Source organism: Lepisma saccharinum, chromosome 14, assembly GCF_977018435.1.
Source record: "Lepisma saccharinum chromosome 14, izLepSacc3.1, whole genome shotgun sequence".
Taxonomy (NCBI): Eukaryota; Metazoa; Arthropoda; class Insecta; order Zygentoma; family Lepismatidae; genus Lepisma; species Lepisma saccharinum.
Window position 1 is genome coordinate 68319725 of NC_139242.1, and position 22039 is coordinate 68341763.

Sequence of the window (22039 nt, forward strand, 5' to 3'; positions counted from 1 at the left end):
CTCTTATTAGGATTACTAGTTCGGTGGAACCTCCAACCACCGCTGGTAACGCCATTGCTAACAAATTTCTTTTATTATGATACTAATCAAAATTAGTTTTTGGTGGATGTTATTTGTTTGAAGTTCTAGTTGATGCCTAGGTCGGGTATACGATGCGATTTTGTTTCCAGGAATCAACTGTGATTTTACATGATACTCAAAACAGTTAGCTCATCAAGTCAGTTGTGGAATTGAAGTTCCTCGAGCTAGTACAGAGTAAAACTGTCAGTATATTTCCCCTGGGGCGTTGCGAGTTGATTTTCCATTATGCGCAGCAGACAAACATTTTCTCTCTAAGCTGGTCGAACAGCAAATAGGTGTTGACACAGATCGCAGTTGTCTTGGTATTTCGGAAACATTACTGATTGTCTCTGCTTTTCTGAAGTAGTTCTTGGCGCAGATAAGGACAAAATCCAACACCACAGATCCTGGTTATACAGCGTGTTTTAAAAAGATTCATCGGATTTCAAATGGTTGTGTACTTGGTGTACACAAAGTTGGATTCTTGGCGCAAATAAGCACGAAATGCAGCACCACAGATGTTTATCTTCGATATACAGTGTGTTTCAAAAATATTCATCCGATTTCAAATGGTTGTGTACTTGGAGTTCACAAAGTGAGAGTGGTAAATGGTACTTCAATCTGAATGAAAGCTCATCACAATTCACATCGTAACTCATGTGACGTTCTTTGTTACACGAACAGCATCAAGGTGAGAGAGATATTCGTGCCATACTCGCTCCGGCATGTACCTTCTCACTGAATCAACAACAGTTAAGATGTGAATTTTCAGCTCATCCAGAGTTGATGCTCTGCAGTTGGCCCACTAGGTCACCGGATCGTCTTCTGGAGATGCTGTATATCCAGGGTGGTATTTGTAGGAGGGATGGGGGATTTCCCCCCTCTGGGTACTTGTGTTCCTCCCTCTGCTTGATAAATTTTATCTATGAGGGGGGAATGTTATATGGCATAAAGTCATTATCTCATGCTGTCCCTAGACAGTCAGTAGAATTTCCCCCCACTGGAAATTTCTTAAATACCACAGTTGCCCACAAATCTGGATGATTTCATCGTAAATGCTGTGGAGTCAGTGAGAACGGACATGCTGGAGCGAGTATGGCACGAATTCCTCTGTCACCTTGATGTTGTTGGTGTAACTAAAGGAGATGGCATATGGCATTTACAAGGTACGTGTGATGGATGAGTTATCCTTCACCTTGAGGTATCACTTACCACTCTGACGTTGCAAACTCTAAATGTACGACCATTTAAAAACCAATGGTTATTTTGAAATACCCTAATATTCAGGAAGCAAATACGGGGCTACTAATGAATAATTCGATTTCAAAACACTATTTTCCAAAGTATTGCACATACATATATGAATGATACATGAAAATAATTGTAAACTCACAAAGTTTTCCTCAAATTCTAGAAATGTTCTGTGTGTGCCTTTCTGGCCACACGACACACCAGTAGCGTAGCAAAGTTTCCTGCCCCCCCCCCCCCCCCTGCAACTAAAATATTTGGGGCCCCTGCAGAAAATTGAAGTACGTTGTCACACTATAGTTGAAAATATCTAAATTAATCTGAAACACGTATCAGGTGTGAACTATGTGGGAAAATTGTCTCAGTTCTTATTTGAATATGAAAAGGCTTTGAAAATTTGATGAGATGGGAAGTTACATTTTAAATACAACACATAAAACTAATATTAGTGGTAAAAGTTCATGAATTACCAAGTTTTATTGGTTCTTGTGTCGCAGTGGCGGCGATTGGGTTTCAAAACTGGGGGCAAGGGCAGTTTACTCTTCCTTGGTAGATAAGGTTAGCATAGTGCGGAGGCAAAAGTGGCAAAAAATGGGGGTAACTCCCCCCTCCCCTAATCGGCGGTACTCATTGTGCGGCAATAAAAAACAGACTGGTCGAGCAACTGAATCTTCCTACTGAATTCATAACTGTAGACAATTTATACTCTAAAGATTCCGACAAGCGGTATTTCTATAAAGGTGGGAAATGGGGGATTTCTTTCCTATTTGAGGCGATCAGCAAGCATTTCTGAGGGCCCACAGGTTAAGTTGCCAGGGCTCCTCTGATTGAGCCAGTACGCGCCTGCTTTTTATCGCAGACATCGTCTTATGATATTGGGAACCCACTCGACCACATCCCCCATAAAAAAATGAAACAGTCTAAGTTCTTTGTCATGCCCATTGGCTCTTACAATACAGTTACTCTGTTGATACGTATTCTAAGTTCACCGACAAGAAAAAATAAATCGGGTGTTTCTATTAAGTGATCATATCAGTGAATTTCGAGTTCTGATTTTGTCATTGTTGACGTGCTTTTTGTCTATTTTGTATCTCTTTTTTTTAAATAATCGACACTATGTTGGATTTGTGAAATTATATAAAACTTCGGGAGCTTGGAGCAGTGATGTGCAGTAGACTATAAGTTTACGTCTACATGCGTTGTCTACACGTAATCTACGCGTAGATTACATTGGGTTGTAGTTTACATAGACTACGTAGACGATCTAAAGTGCATTAAAATTAATTTTCAAGGGTTTCATGAAGGGCAAGTGACATTTCAACTATATTGGTTCCTAACGAAATGAATAGAATACTATTTACAACAAAATTTCTCTTCTCTTCTATTATCAACTATGGAAGAAGATAAATAGTATGCAAGAAATAACAACAGATGGCAGTCGTGAGGCGAGAGTGGTATTTCCCCCATAAAACACTAGAATATTACTTATATTAGGTTTCTTCCTAGATGAGAAATTGTTCGAATTTGGAAGAAAGAGTATGAAAAGTTATCTTCAAACATCAGCAACTGATATGCAGTATAATTTCTCTTAATTCCACGGCACCCTTTGCTAAGTTATCACCTTTCGCCATGTTGTTTACATAGATTACGTAATCTACGTGCATAAAATAGTCTACGTGTAGAATGTAGACTATCGTTGTTTACGCGTAGACGCACATCACTGGCTTGGAGAGACCAATGCGGGGCACCTACACCTCGGGGCCCTCCAGCATCGCGGGGGTTGCGGGGGCGGCTGCTACGCTTCTGCGACACACATCCAAGCGGCAGTCGAGATCCACCCACATACATTTTGTAGCAATCCCTATCAATGGTCATCAGAGAAGCATTGGTGCGTTCCCTGGTTCTTTTCTGTACTCTCTTCTGACTGCACGCTGCACTGCAATAACATTGATTGATTGATTGATTTAGTTTATTTTACTTTGCGTTTTGTGCCTCTTGGCTAATTTGAGAAGATGGGAATGAGTGATGAAATTGATGAATGGACATTCACAAACAACCAAGCCCAAGCGGGATTCAAACCCGGGACCCTTGGCGTCGCAGCGCGATGTGCTAACCACTCGGCCACAGGGTCCGGCGCACCGCAGCAACAGATGAACATCTCACATATTCCAACACACAAAAACTATTTTCTCGTTTTGTCGCCATTTTTTACAGGCACTGCACTCGTGCTTCCAACTAGTGTGTTTACGATACAAACTTGGTGAGTTTACAGTTATTTTCGTGTATCATCATGGACGTCCGGAAGGGACGTCACACATAATTTCATTTCAGTCATGGTAATTATTATTAATTTTTATAAATTAATTGAAGAAACATGATAATTTCAGACTGAAATAGCGTTTTTTGAGGGGGGACCACTATTATGGGGAAAATATGCCTCCTTTGCCCCGTTGGGAAAAAATACCATGCTTGCCCCTCCCTGGAAAAAATTATGCGGACGTCCACGTGTATCATTCATATCTGTATGTGCAATACCTTGGAAAATACAGTGTTTTGAAATCGAATGAATCATTTATAGTAACCCTGTATATTTTCAGACCTAGTCATTCTCCATTACATTTCGTGACAGCGCTTAAGTCACCTCGATGGCCGAGCATGTTGAGTGCTGGATTTCCTATCCTCATCATTGATGGTTCCAGGTTCGAGTCCTGCCATGGGTATGGCTGTTTCTTTGTGAGCATTCCTTCACTAATGTCATCCTCAATGTCGCGATTAACCATAATTTACACTGAAGCAACACTAAACAAGAAAAATACAAGTTATAGCACTAAGTATTAAGTAGTCAATGATTTAACTAAATATTATTTTAGTAAATACATATAAAAACAAGATTTATTAATCTTCGACTACCAAGTCTGTGACGAGTATAAACTTTCAAATAGGTGAAGATAAGCTTTGTTACCTAGAATAACCTATGAAAGCAATATCATTTGATGAGTATATAAGAACATGGACAGCCCCAGGCAGTAGCGGCGATTGAGTTCCAAATCCTGAAAGGGGGGGGGTGGCAAGGACAGTTTACTTTCCCTTTATACATAAGGTTTAGCATAGTGCGGGGGCAATAGTAGCAAATGGTTGGGGAGCGACTGCCCCCGTCGCTCCACGTAATCGCCGCCAGTGGCCCCAGGATTTGAAATATATAGGGATACGGGTAGGATGTAGATTTTTGTGTGAGAGGTGCTACAGAGAAAACCACCATCATATATTTATTTTGCCATAATTATAGTAGATAATTTATATCATCATCATCATTATTATTATTATTATTATTATTATTATTATTATTATTATTATTATTATTATAAGTAGAACTATCATGCACAGCTTTTTAGCAAAGCAAAAATCAACATTAATCTACGAGGGTAAGTCAATAATTATCCGAAATTCTGTTGGCAGCACTGTCGTTTCTTGGCGTAGTTTCTGTCACTTGCTGTTGGCCAGGTTCAAGTTTAGGTCTTTTACATTATTAACATATTAACAATAATACTCCGCAGCGGCGACAATGCAACAGACCGAGCAACTTGAAACCTGGCCTTGTGACGCAAGCACTGGCGTACGCAAGGGGGTGCTGACGAGGCTGCAGCCCGTCCCGAAATTTTGCGAAAATCAAAATTTTAAAATTAAAGCGATAAAGAACTGGGGAAAAACCAAAGTGGTAACTGCAAATCCACCATAAAATGACCCTGATTAGCATTTGTGTCTATGAACAACTTTTAAAAAGAACGTTGAAAATGGTAATTACGGAATATTTTATATATTGTAACGCCCACCCCCTAGAATAGCTATATAATATCCACCTTTACAAATCCAGCTCCCTCCGAAAATATCATGCAAATGCGAAAAAAAGTAAAACATAAATACAACAGCATTGTGGGTAATTTTGAGTCTCCTTCTCAATTAAGAAATTCTTATGGTTTGCAGGAGCGTCTGCGTCTGGTATTATGAATAGATAGTGACTTTTAAAACGACCAAAATGTAGGGTGTGAAACAAGACAATGATATAGGTATATTAAGCAAAAAAAGATAAGGACATGTAAATAATTTCGTGATTTAAGTGGACTAAATAGAATAGTTAGAAGACCTGATGCTTTGAAATTGTAGTTCAATAACAGTACCGCTATTGTGGCAAATTTGGACAGAACGTACAGTGTGAACATCAGTCCATAACAAAATTCGAAGCATATTTCTTCATCACAATATGTACTGCAAAACTTCCTGAAACGATATTATTATTACTGCTACTGAGGAAATTTGTGGGCGTGACAAGGGGGTGCTGTGTACACAAACACCCCGTCGCACCTCCTGCTATGTAAAAGAGACATATATGATTATGTTTCTAGGGTAAATAAAAACTTATGCATTAGAAACACTCACTGTACAGAGGACTAATGACGTATGGCACGGTGTTGTTCTGCCACAACTTTTCGGGAAACACATCCCAGCGGAGACCTACACGCCAATAGTCATAAACCTGAAAGAAAATGCATTGTGGAAGCAAATATATTTCTTCTACTGTTGTTATTTCTAATGTAAAGCATTATCCCTTAATTACAGTCTTCAAGTTTAGTTGTGCAAGCTGTTATGTACAGATAAGCACATACATTGTAGTGTTACTAATAATTATTATAGAGTACGTAAAAACAAGAAACAAAGTTATTTGTTACATAAAAAAAAATTGCGTCCAATGAAGTTCTCTATCAAAAGTAGAGAAATATGTTATTTCCTCTGGGGCCTCCCCGATGGCGCAGTGGTAGTGTTGTCGCCTTGTAATCAAGGAGTCCCGGGTTCGATTCCCCGTGGAGGCACATAGTGGTTCGGATCCCACTTTAAACTGTAGCTCCAGTCCCGATTAGCCTTACTGTGCATAAAGTGGACTTAAAACACCAAATCAATCAATGTTATTTCCTCTGAACCGTTGTTTATGTTTATGACCAATTCAATTCTAATTGAAGACATTCATTCACTTAACAATACCTAGTACTGATATAAAGTAGGTGAGCTAATGGTGGCTATAGTCAAGCTTCTAGGACAATTTACATATCTCCAATGAGAGATAAATTTATGAAATTTTAGGATATCACTCTTATAACTAATTAACAACATGTACCATATAAATATTTTGTAAAATTGCTTGTAACTTTTTTTTAAAAAAAAAAAAGAATTATAAAACCGTTACATCTGTTCCCAAGGTGGCCTATGGGTACCAAAGATGCCACTGCTTATAGATTCCTAGAAAATGTTGCTTGTGCTTAAGCAAACATATTTATTCATGTTTATTCATTTTTTTATAATGTATTATAGAAATTGTTAGTCTCAAACTTTTGATTGGTGACATGCATATGTACAGTAACGACGTATAACAAAATAAATAGAAGAAACGCTTCCGCAAGAAAATGTTATCACTGAAGTATATAAAATATAAATCCAACATATTAATAACATTTAGTGATTCATGAAAGTAGGTGCAAATTTAACATTATTAGGTAATCTTTAATAATAAAACGTATTTTAATGTGAAAAAGTGTAAATTACAGAGACGAGTGTAACCTTTTCCCAAGGTGGCCCAAGGAACTCGCCTCCCGGTCCTGACTATGTTTTTCAACAAAAATAGGTATCGTTCCTCTGACACAAAAAATATTTTTGCAATGTAACTATGTGATCAAAAAGATAATTAAACGAGCTTTCAAAAATATGTATAAAATATTAACATTCCTTAATTTCAAGGACGTACACACGCGCATTTCTACCTTACCTTAAAATAACAACGAGAACTAATCTGCTCGATCCCTGACACAATAACTTACAAAAAATGGCTGCTGGCAGCCAGAGACAGTTCGTTTTCTGCACAGTGCACCAGAGGGGGGTTGGGTACATTGATATAGTGCCATTTGTTAACTTTGTTAAATACTAATATGACTTTCGTGAAGTGGGCCACCTTGGGAACTATGGCCACCTTTGGCTCACCTACCTTATTAACAGTTGACACATTAGACCTGTAGTAGATCTGTTCTGCCTGTCTGTCCTGTCTGCTACAGTTCCGTGCGATTTAATTGGAACAAGATATTTTTATGCATGATATAGTCTCAAACTTAGTTTCATGATGATGAACCTATGACAAAGCGTGTAATACAAATTATATAACTGATAGAAGAACATATTAGCTATTAAGAAATATTATGAATATGTAATTTATTGTTTCTGAATAGTGCAATTGATGAATTTGGGTATAAGTACAAATAAATAAATAAAGTGCGTAGTTATTGTCGTATTTCAATTAATTCGCACGGGACTGTAGACCTCATTTCTGATTGGCCTACTTTATTTGAAATATTTTCTCAACGTTCATACATTTATTAGTGGGCGAATTCACACACGTACAGTCCCCTGTACGTGTGTGAATGCTGAGCGCCTGAGATGCTGAGCGCCGTTTTCGCGTGTATTAATGCATAAAACCTGCTGCAAACTTAACCTGTCGCGAGGCTTAGATGGTTGCAGCTGGTTGGTGTGAAAGCAAGCGCATTCCTTTAATTACTCCACCACAACTTTAGCATGAAAGTGGTCACTGAAGGTAAGTATGCGTGTTTCTTAATTCTAAAGCAGTTCTGTTGCAACTCACCTCTTTTGACATAGCCATATCTCCTTGCACGAGGCCGGGAAGCACTTCAGGATCTTGATCGGATTCCTGAAGCAGTCTCTGGGCTTCTAGCGATAGTCGAGCTGATTGGGAGAAAGGAATATATTCTCATTAAGATGTCAATTAGGTTTTCTTGGTAGCATTTTCACAATGTACACTCCCAAAAGTCAGGTACCCTCCTTTATGTGCAAATATGTTTAAGCTTGATATATCATTTTTCAAAACTTAACTAAATTTAAAAATTGCTTGCTTACAAAATATCTAGAGGTCAAACTACAAGCGATATCAAAATATAGGAAATCTGCAACACAGAAATATACTAATATACGATACATCGACTAATATACGATACATCGGCGTTTTCAGAAATTATTATAGGAAGGTCAGGCGGTTAAATAACATTGAATAGGTAGAAATGATAATAAATAATACTTATTACAAACTAATAATAAGTGTTCAATCTACTAGATCAGTAATTATCGTATCATGCCCAAGGCATGACTCGAATCCGGGACCCCGGGCGCCATAGTCCGATAGCCTAATCATTTCATAAAAAGGGCCCGAGTATGAAAGAAGCTGGAAAGAGCTTATTTCAAGCAAATGCCACCTGCGATCTTCAGCGGATGTAAAAATCCGCTGATACGAATTCTTCCGGAATCGCAGGAAGATACTGCAGACACAGCCTTACGCTGAAAGCACCGTTATTGAGAGACGCGGTCTCTCAACGGCCGAAGTTCGAATTTCGTTTAAATAGCTCGGGAGAATATTTCTCTCCCCAGTCGGTATCTGAAATCTATCGCGTGCACAGTTAGCGCCTCGGAATTATACAAGTTGTTGAACTAAGAAAGTTATGGCGTGATTAGTTGTTACCAAACGTTACAAAAGGAGTTACAGCGAGGAGTAGTACAATATCGGAAAGGAGTTTTATTTCAGGAGAGTTTCATCAACGAACCAGCGAGTCGATCGTCACTTCCAGATCTACAGGTAACGAACGTTCCTCTATCCTTGTGTTACATTCTCTCACACCCTTGCCAGACCAGTCAATTGTAGTGTTTAAAGTTAATTGTGGGTGTTCTTATTTCTTGCTTGGTTAAGTGTAGACGTAGCTTTTCAGAGCTATATCCCCTCTTACGATACACCTCTCGCAGCCAAATAACTTCGAATATCAGGCTTCACATAGTCTATCTACGATCCCTTAATTTAAAAACAATCGGACTTTGTACGTTATACAGTACAGCTACTTTCTTTTTTTTTACATATGATACAGTTAATATATTGAAATGCATTGTTATTAACTTTTTAACATTCCTCGTTCAACAAAATTATTTTAAAGTTTTAGTGAAATTTCGGTCATAAGTTTTAACTTGTGTGACCTACCTCTCACATAAAAATCTCACTTCGGAATTTTGAAGACGCAACCCCTGCCTACCGACCAACTGCCAGTCTCACCCCCACATGCCTCAACCGAGATGGGTAATCATCCAATCGACTACAGGATGACGTGTGGTCAAGACGACGAACCCCCAGTCGTTGTTGTAGCTTTCTATGACCGGGCACACTACTCATTCGTAGATCCCCAATTTCCTCACGATCGTGGGTGGCCACCGATCAAATACACACAGGCCAAAATCTCAGGAGAAATGTTGTTACGTTTTCCCCAGGTTAGACTGCACGGTCAAGACAAACTAATGGAACAATGTATATGAAGCTTTGAAATATGTCCTGTACTTTACAATCAACCTAAAATTCTGTTGGAATAATAATTAACTGACTTCATGATTATTACAACTCTGTTTCTTTCAAATTTGAAATGAACGATGCCAATATCTATGGAGAAAGCCGCCTCTATCCCCGCTCCCGACGACCATGATTGTAAATTACATATATGCAAGGGATACTTACCTTCGTCTGGTACCATGGGTGACACCTCATTTGGTACAGTGATGATACTTCGTGCTTTGGCTGCCGAGAAAAGGCTTATTTGCAGCAAAACAATATGTAGAACTTGCATTTTCCTGCAACAACACAAATAGGATTAAGCACTAAATTTAATAATACAATCAAGAGCAAAAGTTGATTGAGCCAAAGTAAAGATAAGACTGCATGAGCTATTATAATTATTTAACAGTGTATGTTCATTTTGAGTATATTATGCCAAAATATGTTACGTGGCTACCTTTAACTATAGAAAAACTAGTGACATCTTTCTGAAATTGAAGGAACTATATGAAATTGAACATAGCTCGCTATGGAAGGATCGTAGTGGGCTATGAATTGAATTAGCTTCTAGAAAAGCTGTACTGCACTGCATAAATTTGAAGTTATGATGTAGAGTATTAGGCTGGTTAGGAGATCATTGTACTTAATTCAATTAATATATATTTAGCACACACGAAGATTACACATTAACTTATCGAAGAATTGGTGAAAGATTGTGGCTCAATCGGAGTGCGCACCTAGGTCTTCAGCGTTTCATACCAACGCTCTGCCGCCACCAAATATCAAGACAATCTCTGTCCAAGTTTCACCACTGTGAAATGTTATGTCAAGGTGCTTGTGGATACATTAGGTGGCGTTTTGTTAAATATAGAAGAGCTAGTGCCATCTTGCGGTAATTGAGCGAACTATTTCAAGCTGAAGTAGCCGTTAGAATAGCTTGCTATCAGGTAGGGGATTAATACTGTATTTTCATTTCTGAAAAAAGTTTAACAATTCAACATTTAAATGCTAACATTTAGTAGGACAAGGTTCACTTTCAAGTTAATACATTGCGAATATATTATAGGTAAATTTTCTCGACTAGTATCTACTGGGAAGTAATTTTTGAATACGTAGAAAGTAAGCGAAAGATAAAGAACATTACCATTAGGCTTCATTACAAGAGGATAAAATATTGTCATCTGGTGTGATATCAGTATTGACCAAAGTATACGTAGAATTGGTACAAACTCGAAATACTGGTGAAATGTAATTTGTTTTCTACTGTTCTTTATTGTGGAAATGTTATCGAAATCTTAATAACATACTTCCGGATAGATCCAATTGTATACTTGAAATTTCCCACATTTAGACCTTTTTTGTAAATTGTGCGGTTTCTGCAGTAGATTTAATTTGTGCACTACTGCATAGGCGTGCGCAGACCCTCTGATTAGGGGGTGGGTAAAACCCTTGATGAAAGTTCAATCGGGGAAGAAAAACTTCATTTTATCTCGCTGTTTTAGTTTCATTGCATTGATGGGTGTGTGTGTGTGTGTATGTATATACCTATATATATATACATATATACATATATATATATATATATATATGTATATACCTATATATATATATATATATATATATATATATATATATATATATATATATATATGTAATGCAGCAACATAGAGGCACCATAACGAATAAATAAATTAAATGTGCCGCGCTCCTTTTCCTCCAAACAATTGTGTTCATGCATTTAAGACAAACTGTTTAGCAACAAGAGTCTGAAGTACTTAATGGTTATAACTTCTCTCTCTGGTAATTTACAATGCATTATAGAAAACAACAAAATTGGGAGCGAAGCGAGCAAGAAAATTTTTAGATCTAAAGTTTTGCGAACCGAAAACAATATTGATTTAATATGGCCCAAAAATGTCATGGGTCACATGGCACTCTCTTTGTTTGACCCTCTAGCTACAGCTCTGAACTTGACAAGATCGTAAAAAAGCAGGGGATGCGAGCGAAGCGAGCAAGAAAATTTTACGAAATGTATTTCATTTGTATAAAATTTGATATTCAGGGGGGCAATTTCACTTTGTGCCACCCTGCAGGTGCTCTTGGCCGAAGACGTAATGCAAGAAAGACGTGAAAACTTATTCCATGTTCAGTATCCTTTTGACCTGCTACTTTTATATTCTACCAGTCTTGCTTTCTTTTACCTCAATGTTTGCCCGCTTGCCCCCCTAGAATTGATTCCCGTCCAAGGTTGGGCATTGCCCCCCCCCCTGTGGTTGCGCCACTGCACCTCCTTCCCCCGTAGTTACACCTTCCCCTTAGAAATCGAATGTCAAGCTAAAAGTATATATTTCACACGTATAATTTGATTTCCGTTATAGTAATTTTCATTAATGCGATAATTTCAAATTCAAGTGTTGTTTATTGAGGGGGCAACACTATTATCGGGGTAATATACCCCATGGAAAAATATCTTGCTCGACCCTCCGTTGAAAAATCTGCAACTGCCCCCCCCCCCTTTACCCCCCCATGTGCACTAGGTGTAATGCGTTCCAATAATACATTATTACTAAAGCGGTGTATTTTCTTGTTCATATTTATGATGCATTTTATACATATATCTAAGTCGTTGCTTCTCAATGATTCTTTTCTTTCATAGTTCAAATTGGGCCTGTGTTATAAATGCATTCAGTACTAATTACAGTGTCTTTGCCAAAAGTTTTGTGTTTACCAATCCGGACTCCGACTGCGGGACGACATGGTTTCGAGTCTGACTGGCCTTCAGTATCTTGGTTTTCGGCCTGTGTATAGGACCGGTGGCAACCCACCATCGTGAGGAAATTGGGGAGCTACGAGTGAGTAGCGTAACCCGGTTTGGTACGTGCTGACGTCACGTCACTCTATTACCGGTTCCAGATCTCCACACATGTAAATAGGTAGAATTGTGGGAGGGAGACTGGCAGTCGGGAGATAGGCCAAGGTCCTTCCAGGGCCGTAGAGCCAAGGGTTATGTTATGTTATGTTAATCCGTCCGGGGTTTCCGAGGCATTCGCACGGGAGAATTTGCTGTTTTCAATGTATTGTTTTAATTCCTTTTTAACAAATTAGATTAATAACAGCATTATTTATAAGTAGATAACCGTTGCTTAGTTGGTTGATTTGGTGCTTTAAGTCCACTTTATGCACAGTAAGGCTAATCGGGACTGGACCTACAGTTTAAAGTGGGATCCGAACCACTATGTACCTCCATCGGATATCGAACCCCGGACTCCTTGATTACAAGGCGATGACGCTACGACTGCGCCAAGTAAAGAGCCGTGTATGTTCATATTCATATAATTGAATATGTATTGATAATTCTATGAAGCTAAGAAATAGCATTTCTCCTTGCGTTCTGGGCAGAATTTACAGATAACAATATTAGTACAGTCAACATAGGTATGCCTTTTTCTGCTACTGTAACTTAACAAACATTTGTTTACTCTCACAGTCATCGAAAGGTGTGTCCAAGCTACTTGCTCTCCTTGAAAAAGTTTCTCACTTGTCGGAGGCATTTTAATCCTTGTATCAGGTGTGGGGTTCGAACCCACGCCCTCATACTGCTGTGACCAGAATGACTCAGACAACTGAGAAGCTTTTGTGGAGGCTGGTGCCTTACGAAGCACGGCTATCCAGCCTCCACTCGTTTCATAAGCTATTTCAGTATTTGAGCATGGAAATGGTGGTATGAACTTTCCTTCTTTGCTGCGTAACGGGTTACATTACAAATTAAACTTAATATAATATGTTCGAGTTTGTGTTCTTTGTGGTACGTTACAGCGTTAATGTGATTCGAACCTGATATAAAAGTGCAAAAGCGGATCCAGAATTATTTGGGAGGGTCGCTCAAAATATGCATAAGCCCAAAATAAACATATCGTATGTAATTCTGGAAATACAATGTTCAGCATGTTCTACACATTAAATGCAACCACGCACTGCTATATCGCAAGTTTTTATTATAATAATTATTATTTTTTGTGAAGAAGTTTTGCAAAGTATGTTTTAGATTCACTTTTCGTCCAAGTATACTACGATACTAGGCACATAGCCTACAGTTTAAAGTGTGACTCATTCCACAGTGACATGTACCTTTCCTGGAAATCGACTCTCGGACATCTTAATTGCAAGGCATCAGCGTTACCAGTTTTTGTGAAGCAGCTTTACCTTTGCAGTCCTTGTTTTAACTAACAATGACTCATAAAAGAAAGAAAGAAGGTTTGGTTTAGAATTCACTTACTACGATAAAAGTGTCACAAACATCCAAAAGACTTGTATGTATGTATGTATGTGTGTATGTGTGTATGTGTATATGTGTGTGTGTGTTTGAGAAAGAGATAGAGGCCTCTTAGAAACTTCTGCTTTTTGTCCGTTAGTGTATTTTTGTTAGTAAGATTAATGTTACTTTTATATTCATAAACGTTTATCTTCTTGTATAATATCTAAGAAACTAAAAGTTAAAATATACAAAACAGTAATTTTGTCTGTAGTATTATATGGATGTGATGCTTGGTCCTTATTTTAAAAGAGGAATATAAGAGTATTTGAAGCAAGACGCATGAATATGTATTCCTATTGTGTTTTATTATTATTACGAGTAAGTAGTACTAGAAGACCTAAAAATAACTGTAAAACATTGAAATCAGTTCCCTATACCGGTTTATAATTTTTTTGTATATAAATTGTTCTTGAATTTTGCAGTACATGTCTTGACCATTTTCTTTTCTACACCATTTTTTTTAATGTGAAAATATTATTAAATTAACAATTGTTGGATTTCTACATAAGGATTGCCTAGAAAGTTCTAAATGCTGTCTTCTTGTAGAAATATAAGATGTTACATACACGGAACGGTGCAGATTTTGACATCTTCATCCACCGTTCTATCCAAAAATAACAAACACTTTAAAGTTATGTGAACATACCAGTGTCGGATCCACAAACTTTTGGCCCTCCCTCAAAATCTTATTCCAGGCCCTTTCTATAAAATACACGTACTTGAGGAAGGAAATGTCACCTCTGTCGCATTTCTGCCACTTTTGGCTCATCGCGAAGATGAGGATGAGTGATGATCTGATGAAAATGATGAAAGGAAACCCATTTCGAATCCGGGATTCGAATCCGTTACCCCTGGCGTCGTAGTTGTCAGTCAATATCACAATGTAAAGTAATGGGTTTAAATTATTAATATATAGATTTATTTTAAGTATGTAACCGATTGGTAATTCTATGGTACTATAAATAACGTTCCTGTTTATGTTCTGTACGGAATTAAAATAACAAGAATTAGTAGTAAGGTCAGCTCTGGAATGTTCTTTTTTCTGTTTTACGATAAGGAACATTTGCTAACTTTCAAAGAACACGAAAACAATGTCCCCGTTTTGACTGTTCAAGATGTTCGTTATCCTTGAAGAGGGTTCTCAGCAGACTGAGGGATTTTTATTCTTGTATTAGGTGTGGGGTTTGAACCCACGCCCTAATGCTGTTGTGTCCGGTGTCCGGCTATGAGGGCAGTGAGTACAGCCAACTCAGGTATGACTCTTTTCTGTTTTACCCTAACCGGCATTTATTTCCTCTCAAGGGAATCGAAAGGTACGCGTATGTCCCCATTTTAACAACCAAGGTACAGTACTTGCTAACCTTGAAAAAGATTCTCACTTGTCGGAGGCATTTTGATCCATGTATCAGGTGCGGGGTTTGAACTCACGCCCTCATACTGCTCTGCCCAGAATGCCTCAGACAACTGAGAATCTTTTCTAGGGTCTGGTGCCTTACAACGCACGGCTATCCAGACCCCGCTAGATTCACCAACGTTTTGAGTATTTGAACATGTGGTACGTTACAACTCTAACGTGATTCGTACCTGATATAATAGTGCAAAACTACATATTACTGTGCTCCTTTGTGATCAAGAGTGTGTGTGTGAGTGTGTGATTATGTCTATTCGATTGCAGCACGGGCTTCGCCAGAAAACATTTAGGAAAGCAGGCTGTTGATATGAAATCGAATACGTGTATAATTAATAATAATGATAAAAATAAAATAACAAGTATTATTATGAGCTATTAATAATGAACTATGATTTTATTATTAGCCTATTGGTATGATATCCTACAGGGAGACTTCTACTCGATAACCTCACCAGATGAGTTAGTATTTGGCACCACTGTTTTTCTTTATTCTCTCACATTTCATGCCTTTAATATTCTGCATTACGCAGATATTCTAGTTTGTTACTAACTTTTAAACGCCTCGTTCAAGAAAAATTGAAAGAAAGAAATTTTACGCAAATTGTGCATACAAAAATCTCATTTTTGAAACTTTGAACTCATGGAAAATTCGGTAATGTTTTAGGCTCTCAGTTGGCGGATTTAGGGAGGGAGCACAGGGGCACGTGCCCCCCCCCCAAAGGGATGATATATAAATTGAATAAATCGTTATATCCTAACTAACCCCAAAGAAGTTCCAGCAACATAAAATAGAATCCTTCAATGTTATCGTTTTCCAGGCTGCCAAAGAATAAAAATAGCACAAATAGTGTTATTCTTACTTGATCTCTGAAATTGAAATGTGGCGCCACTATCACGACCCGAGACATCTTGATTACAGGTCGAACAATATTAGCTAATATACGAATAACGTTAATACACACTAGCAAAACCAGTGGCGCGATACCAGTTTTGACTCCCTTCCCCCCGGCAGACCTCTAAATTTAATTTCGTAACTTTTCTCTGCCGTTTCCAGTACGCTAGATTTTTACACATCAAGAAATCCAACAAGAATTCAACACCATTTATAGGCAAGAAGAATATCAAGCCCGTACCCAAGGAGGGAATCAAGGAGGCCATGCCCCCTCGAACTATGACTGTACAACGAAAATAACATCGACGATTTTTCAGATTTTGCAAGAATTTCGTTTTTGTCCTTGCATAAATGAATGGATTATTTGTGTAGAAAGGCAGGCTCAGAAGTCTGAAGTCTTCAATATTTGATCATTTTAGTTTTATAACCATTGCAAGGTTGCCAGACGTCCCGATTTAAATGTCCTTTTTTTTGTTTTGTTAACACACATTCAGACAAGTTCTTCGTTTTAATAATCATTGTTATTTCGTACCATTTAATTTGTAAATATATTTTCTAAACAGTATTTTAAAACAAAATATTTTCTAAACATTATCATATGACATTATAATGGCTGGTACTGGATTAAATTATTTTTTATATGTTAATTTGCGGAAACTATTCGGATAGTTGATTACAAGGTGACGACGCTAACACTGCGCCATCGGGGACAATTTCCTAGTTTTCTTTAACGCTTTGTTTATCAAGGCCTTGGTTCGATGCTACGAGCCCAAAAAATGACGTTTTCTACATGGATGTATGCAATCCTATGCATAGCTTCTTTTTACTGTTGAATAACATTCTATGTTATAACATGGTGTGGAACCAATACCATGTCAACAAAGTCACGGTGACGTCTCCGATTCTTAACCTTTTCCTTCAGATAATGTATGCACTTATCACACGCATATGTTGCTAATCGTATTTGATGCGCTTCCTTTCAGGTACTGATTGCATAAAACATCAAGAATTAACCACTTTTAAACACACTCATTTGCATTTTACCGACTGTTCAGAATCCAGATAAGTGGTGAAATTATTTCCCCAAGTCGGGATTGGGACGAGATTTCTCCTGTTCCGGTATAGACCGTGTTAAAAATGTAAACATAAACATTGGTGAGGTCTTGCCCGGTCCCCCCGGAACTTCCGGTTTAGGCCAGTCCCCGTTGTTACCAGTGCAGATTCACCGGCATACGAAGTAAGAAATGAGCTCTTGTTTTCATCAGTTGTGCGACGATAGTCAAGAAAGGTATTTGTTAAAGTTCTACTATGAAGGAGTTGACGTCTAGAATCCGTCGGATGATCAACTGCAGAGCAGATTATTAAAACATGACGTGTCTTTGTGGCCGCCAGTTGTATAGCATACTACCACTACGTATTTCATGTACACGCACGACGAACTGAAAACGTACAAAAGCTTATATATATTCAATTATTTTGTAAATGGAAAATTGAGGGAAAGATAATTCTATGATATGGCATGCCACTTTCACTTGCACGAATATACTTCAAACAACAAGGGAGTTTTCAGACTGAAGCAACAAGCGATATCGGGATTTCGCACAGAAGCATTCGATCTAAAGCAAACCATTCACCAGCCACGCTTGCGCAAATAACAGGCCGGGGCAACACAATGCACGGTATTCATAAAACAGTCCAGTCCGAGCGACAAGCGACACCTCCAGTTTGTCGTGTCGCTTTAATTCGGAAGGTGTTTTTTTTATTTTTGAATGTTGGTTTCCAAGAAACACGTATCGCTGCAGTCTGAAAGCTTCCTTTCGAACCAATTCATCACGAGAAAATGCACGTGGCGTGTATTGTGCCGCCTGAGACTTGATTTCCCATGAGCGGTAAATGCTTATTTATAGACTAAATGGCCTGTGTCGCTTGTCACTTCGGTACGAACCACTGCTGTCGCGTGTCGCTTCGGTTTGAAACCTCACTAAGAGGCGTACTTTTCACCACAACACAATACGCAGATAAACGATCAACATGCTTAACAAAATGCAAGTCGTACAAATCCTTTTCGAGTACCAATCCTTTCTTCGTTCTGCTTGTATCAACAGGTTTCGTCTCTCTACGTCTTTCGGAAACCTACGAAGTGATACTTGACTCAATAAATTTGTTCCCGATCGAACTGTGAAACCATATCCTACATAGTTGACACCCTATTTCCAGTGGCGTAGCATGAGCATTTCGGATGGGAACGCCAAGTTAGAAGGAAGGGTAGGCCTTTTTTTTTTTTTTTTGCTTAAGAGTTTACTTATGGAATTAGCCGACCTATGTATTGTCTATTTAAAATCACAATCTCATTGTGTTTATTACATTAAGTCAGCCGGGTTCCGATAAAACATGATCCATGCTTGTTTTATGTAGAAAATAAGATGCCTCAGTGTGCAATAAATGCTTGGAGCACTGTTGTTCTATACCATTTTTAATTAGATTGCTCAAGTCAGAAACACCGCACACCATTCGGAGTATTTTGCTCCACACGTAACACATGTGTAGCAAAACAGTATTTTATAATCAAGGAAACCTTTCGGCATGACGCAAGTAATTAAAACACCTACCTCAATCACAAGCGCCTTTAGAACAACAGTAGACTTCATTGTTGTGGATGATACAACTATTGAATGATTTGGTTTATTTTACTTCGCTTTCTATCACTTTTGGCTAATCGCAAATATGAGTATGAGTGATGATATTGATGAAGTTGATGAAGAGACACTCACAAAGAACAAACATTCGTAGGCTCGGGATTCGAACCGGAAACCTCTCGCGCTGTCCAAAACACACTGACACGAAGGGGGGGGGGAGGATGATCCAACAATCGTACACTCTATTGACGTAACAGTGCCTATTAGTAGTAATTCAGAGTTTCAGACCACTGTTTATTGTATCTTGAGAATGCTGATAAACATTTTAAAATAATTTTGTCAAGAGATCATACAATGTTAAGAGTTTTGAAACGAATACTAAACATTTCCACTGGCACAATATTAGGCAGTTAGATACTAACGAAAAAATATTTTTTTTAAATAAATAGTTTTGTGGGTTAGGTGGTACAGCAGCCACAGGCTGAACTTCTACCACGAGGACTTTATGAACTTGTTTCACAAAAACTTTTTTTGTTCTTTTAGTTTTTAATGCACTTCACTGTTCTTGCGATAAATTACACGATGCAGTGGTCATTAAAGAAAGATACGTCAGTCAATATTGCTTATTGTAGCATCACACAGCATGAGCAGAGGCACGAGCGCGAAAAACCGGGAATTCTACTTCTGTCGTCTACATCGGAAGTTCAGCGCCTAGAATCGGAAGGCAGGAAAGGTCACATGGCCCCTAGAACCAATCAGGTCTCCGTACGCCCGCGTATGGCGAGAGCATTTCGCCCGTGCTGTAGAGATCCAAGCCACAAGCTTTCCCTCCTTCTCTCTGCCTACAGGCAGGTATGGTCCTGTACGCCAAACCTAGCCGGCGTCCGGCAAGCAAAGACATTAGAGAAATGCTACAAGGAGAGCTGTTAGTGGAGCGTTGTAGACGGATCGCGAAAAATAGCTTTTATAATGCCATTATGCTCAAACATGTATATAATTAGTCACGTTTTACTTTATATTTACAGCATTTATGCATTTTTAAAATTTTAAATCAGGGAACGCCGGGCGTATGGGCGTATTAGGACTACTGCCTATTTCCTTGTAAAAGAATCTCCACCTAGCTCTTTCATATTAACGTCCATAGCACCTTAAGCCTAACCGGATGTTCGAGGGGGACCAGACGAGTGCGCATTCTCCGCAGTAGCTCCGCCTTTAACACCATCTATAGACTTTCCTGGATCTGCAAATGTATTTCATATTTTCAATCTGCCGTGATTTGATAGTAAATACATTCTTCATTCATTCTTTATTGGATTTAGCTTTTACACCAGCTCTACACCAAGTGCCCTGTAAACGTAAAAACATGAAATATAAAAGCATAAGCATTTATTCGAAGCATTCTAAGTTTCTGTAAAGAAATGATAATTCTCGCGGAAAGGGTGGGCATTTCTTAGTACATGATTTACCATCACTGCATACAAGTGAAAGACAAAAGCGCAGCACATGCGCCGTCTGCTTAATGGCTTAATGCTTATAAGTGTTTGTAATACCCTGTGATGCCATATATGCAATTTTCTTCTGAAAGTATTTTATTTTGTAAGTTTTTTGTAATCATGAGATTCGCATGAAATAACAGTTACTTGACGGCCAAACTATTTTGTTGCAGATGAGTCTGAGGTGAGACATTTTTACATTCGTTATTATAAATTATAAGAATTTTCATTTTCAGAAATTTAAATAATGCAATAATTTCAAATTCATAGTTGCATTTTTCCTTTTGTTACGTTTAATGAGGGGGGAATGGTGATGGTGTTCCAATAATACCCAGAAAAGTACAAGGTGGATATGATACTGAGCCAAGATTACGAATAATTAAGTTAAAGTTTCAAATAAGAGACGTCCGTGAAGTTAGCACCGAATTGAAACGAGAAGTAAGCGACCTGAACGCAGCTGAAGCAAAGGATATAGAAAGTCTGATTAGAGACTGTGCAATCATAACGTCAGGAAGTGGGGAGTGAGAGTGGACACCAGAGGTACCAACTTCACATAAATATTGACGTTCTATAACTTAACGACATCGACATCCAGGAAAACGCTTCAGGGCATCGGTGCGCTCTGTGTGTACAAACACTTAATCTTCATAGTGATTACTTACTGCATGTTTTTAGAAGAACGATTTTCCCTTCCTTATATTATAATTTGTCCCTTCCTTATATTACACTTAAGTTCCGATTGTTTAATTCCCATTTCATCATGGTACACATGCATTTTTTACATGGTTCGATATCTATTCATGTCTGCTAATACATACTTTGGAATTTTAGTGATTAGGCGTACTTAATGCGTGTTTGCTTGATAAAGGTTTTTCAATTCTGGGTAAATTTCTTATATCCGCAAGACGGCTGAAATTTGCGGGTTCATTTAATTTGAATATTCGTACTTACGTATTAGCATTGAGAAACATCGTTGAAGGTGGCATTTCGCTTATTTCACGGAAATAAGCTCTATTTGCGACATGTCGAGTAAGTTTTCTTTGTTGCTTTTTGCCTTCGGTAACACGCAAAATGGCGGTCACAGTTTCACTACCGTTCTCGGCATGCAGTGTTTTCACCCCACTGCACCTAAAAATACCGGTAAATATGCGATATCGCCCAGATGGATTTCTTCAAATTTACAGAAGAAAGTACTCACTGAAATGAGTTTCTTTAGCATTCTGGACGTTCGTGGAGGTATTTTCTTTCACGGAAAGTAAAAACTTCGTATTTGAATGCTGCCGAACAAAAATTAATCACTTTTTACGTAAGAAATTGGCATTGCCTGCCACATTAAGCCGTTGTTTCCATTGTGTGCGTGCAGATGGCGAGAGCGTTGAAAGTCGCGCGGCGCGATCTCTGGAGTGTTTCCAAACGTGCCTTCTTTTTTCGAAAATTTCTATTTTTATCTATGTTCGCCGCACGTTCTTTTTTCGATGAATTTAGGGGTGAAATGAGTGCTAATGGAACCTAACCTAACCTTGTGTGAATGGTTTGTGGGGCTATCTGTGGATGGTTTTTGGGGCTAATGT

General features: G+C 38.4%; 2 protein-coding genes across 6 annotated transcripts in view; one reads left to right on the top strand and one right to left on the bottom strand.

The window, feature by feature from the left end:
- Positions 1-22039, bottom strand: part of LOC145998987 (hatching enzyme 1.2-like) — a 46805-nt gene that overhangs the window by 12266 nt on the left and 12500 nt on the right. For both annotated transcript variants that reach the window (XR_014443354.1, XM_083135841.1), the window contains exons 2-4: positions 9905-10017; positions 7985-8085; positions 5743-5839 (exon numbers count right to left, since the gene is read on the bottom strand). Coding sequence is in view for 1 of the 2 variants with exons in the window: in XM_083135841.1 (XP_082991967.1) it covers positions 5743-5839; positions 7985-8085; positions 9905-10013 (307 nt within the window). In the remaining variant the exon portion in view is untranslated. The remainder of the gene's footprint in view (positions 1-5742; positions 5840-7984; positions 8086-9904; positions 10018-22039) is intronic.
- Positions 20489-22039, top strand: part of LOC145998986 (mitochondrial thiamine pyrophosphate carrier-like) — a 66003-nt gene continuing 64452 nt past the window's right edge. For all 4 annotated transcript variants that reach the window (XM_083135840.1, XM_083135839.1, XM_083135835.1 and 1 more), the window contains exon 1: positions 20489-20652. The gene's annotated coding sequence lies outside the window, so the exon portion shown is untranslated. The remainder of the gene's footprint in view (positions 20653-22039) is intronic.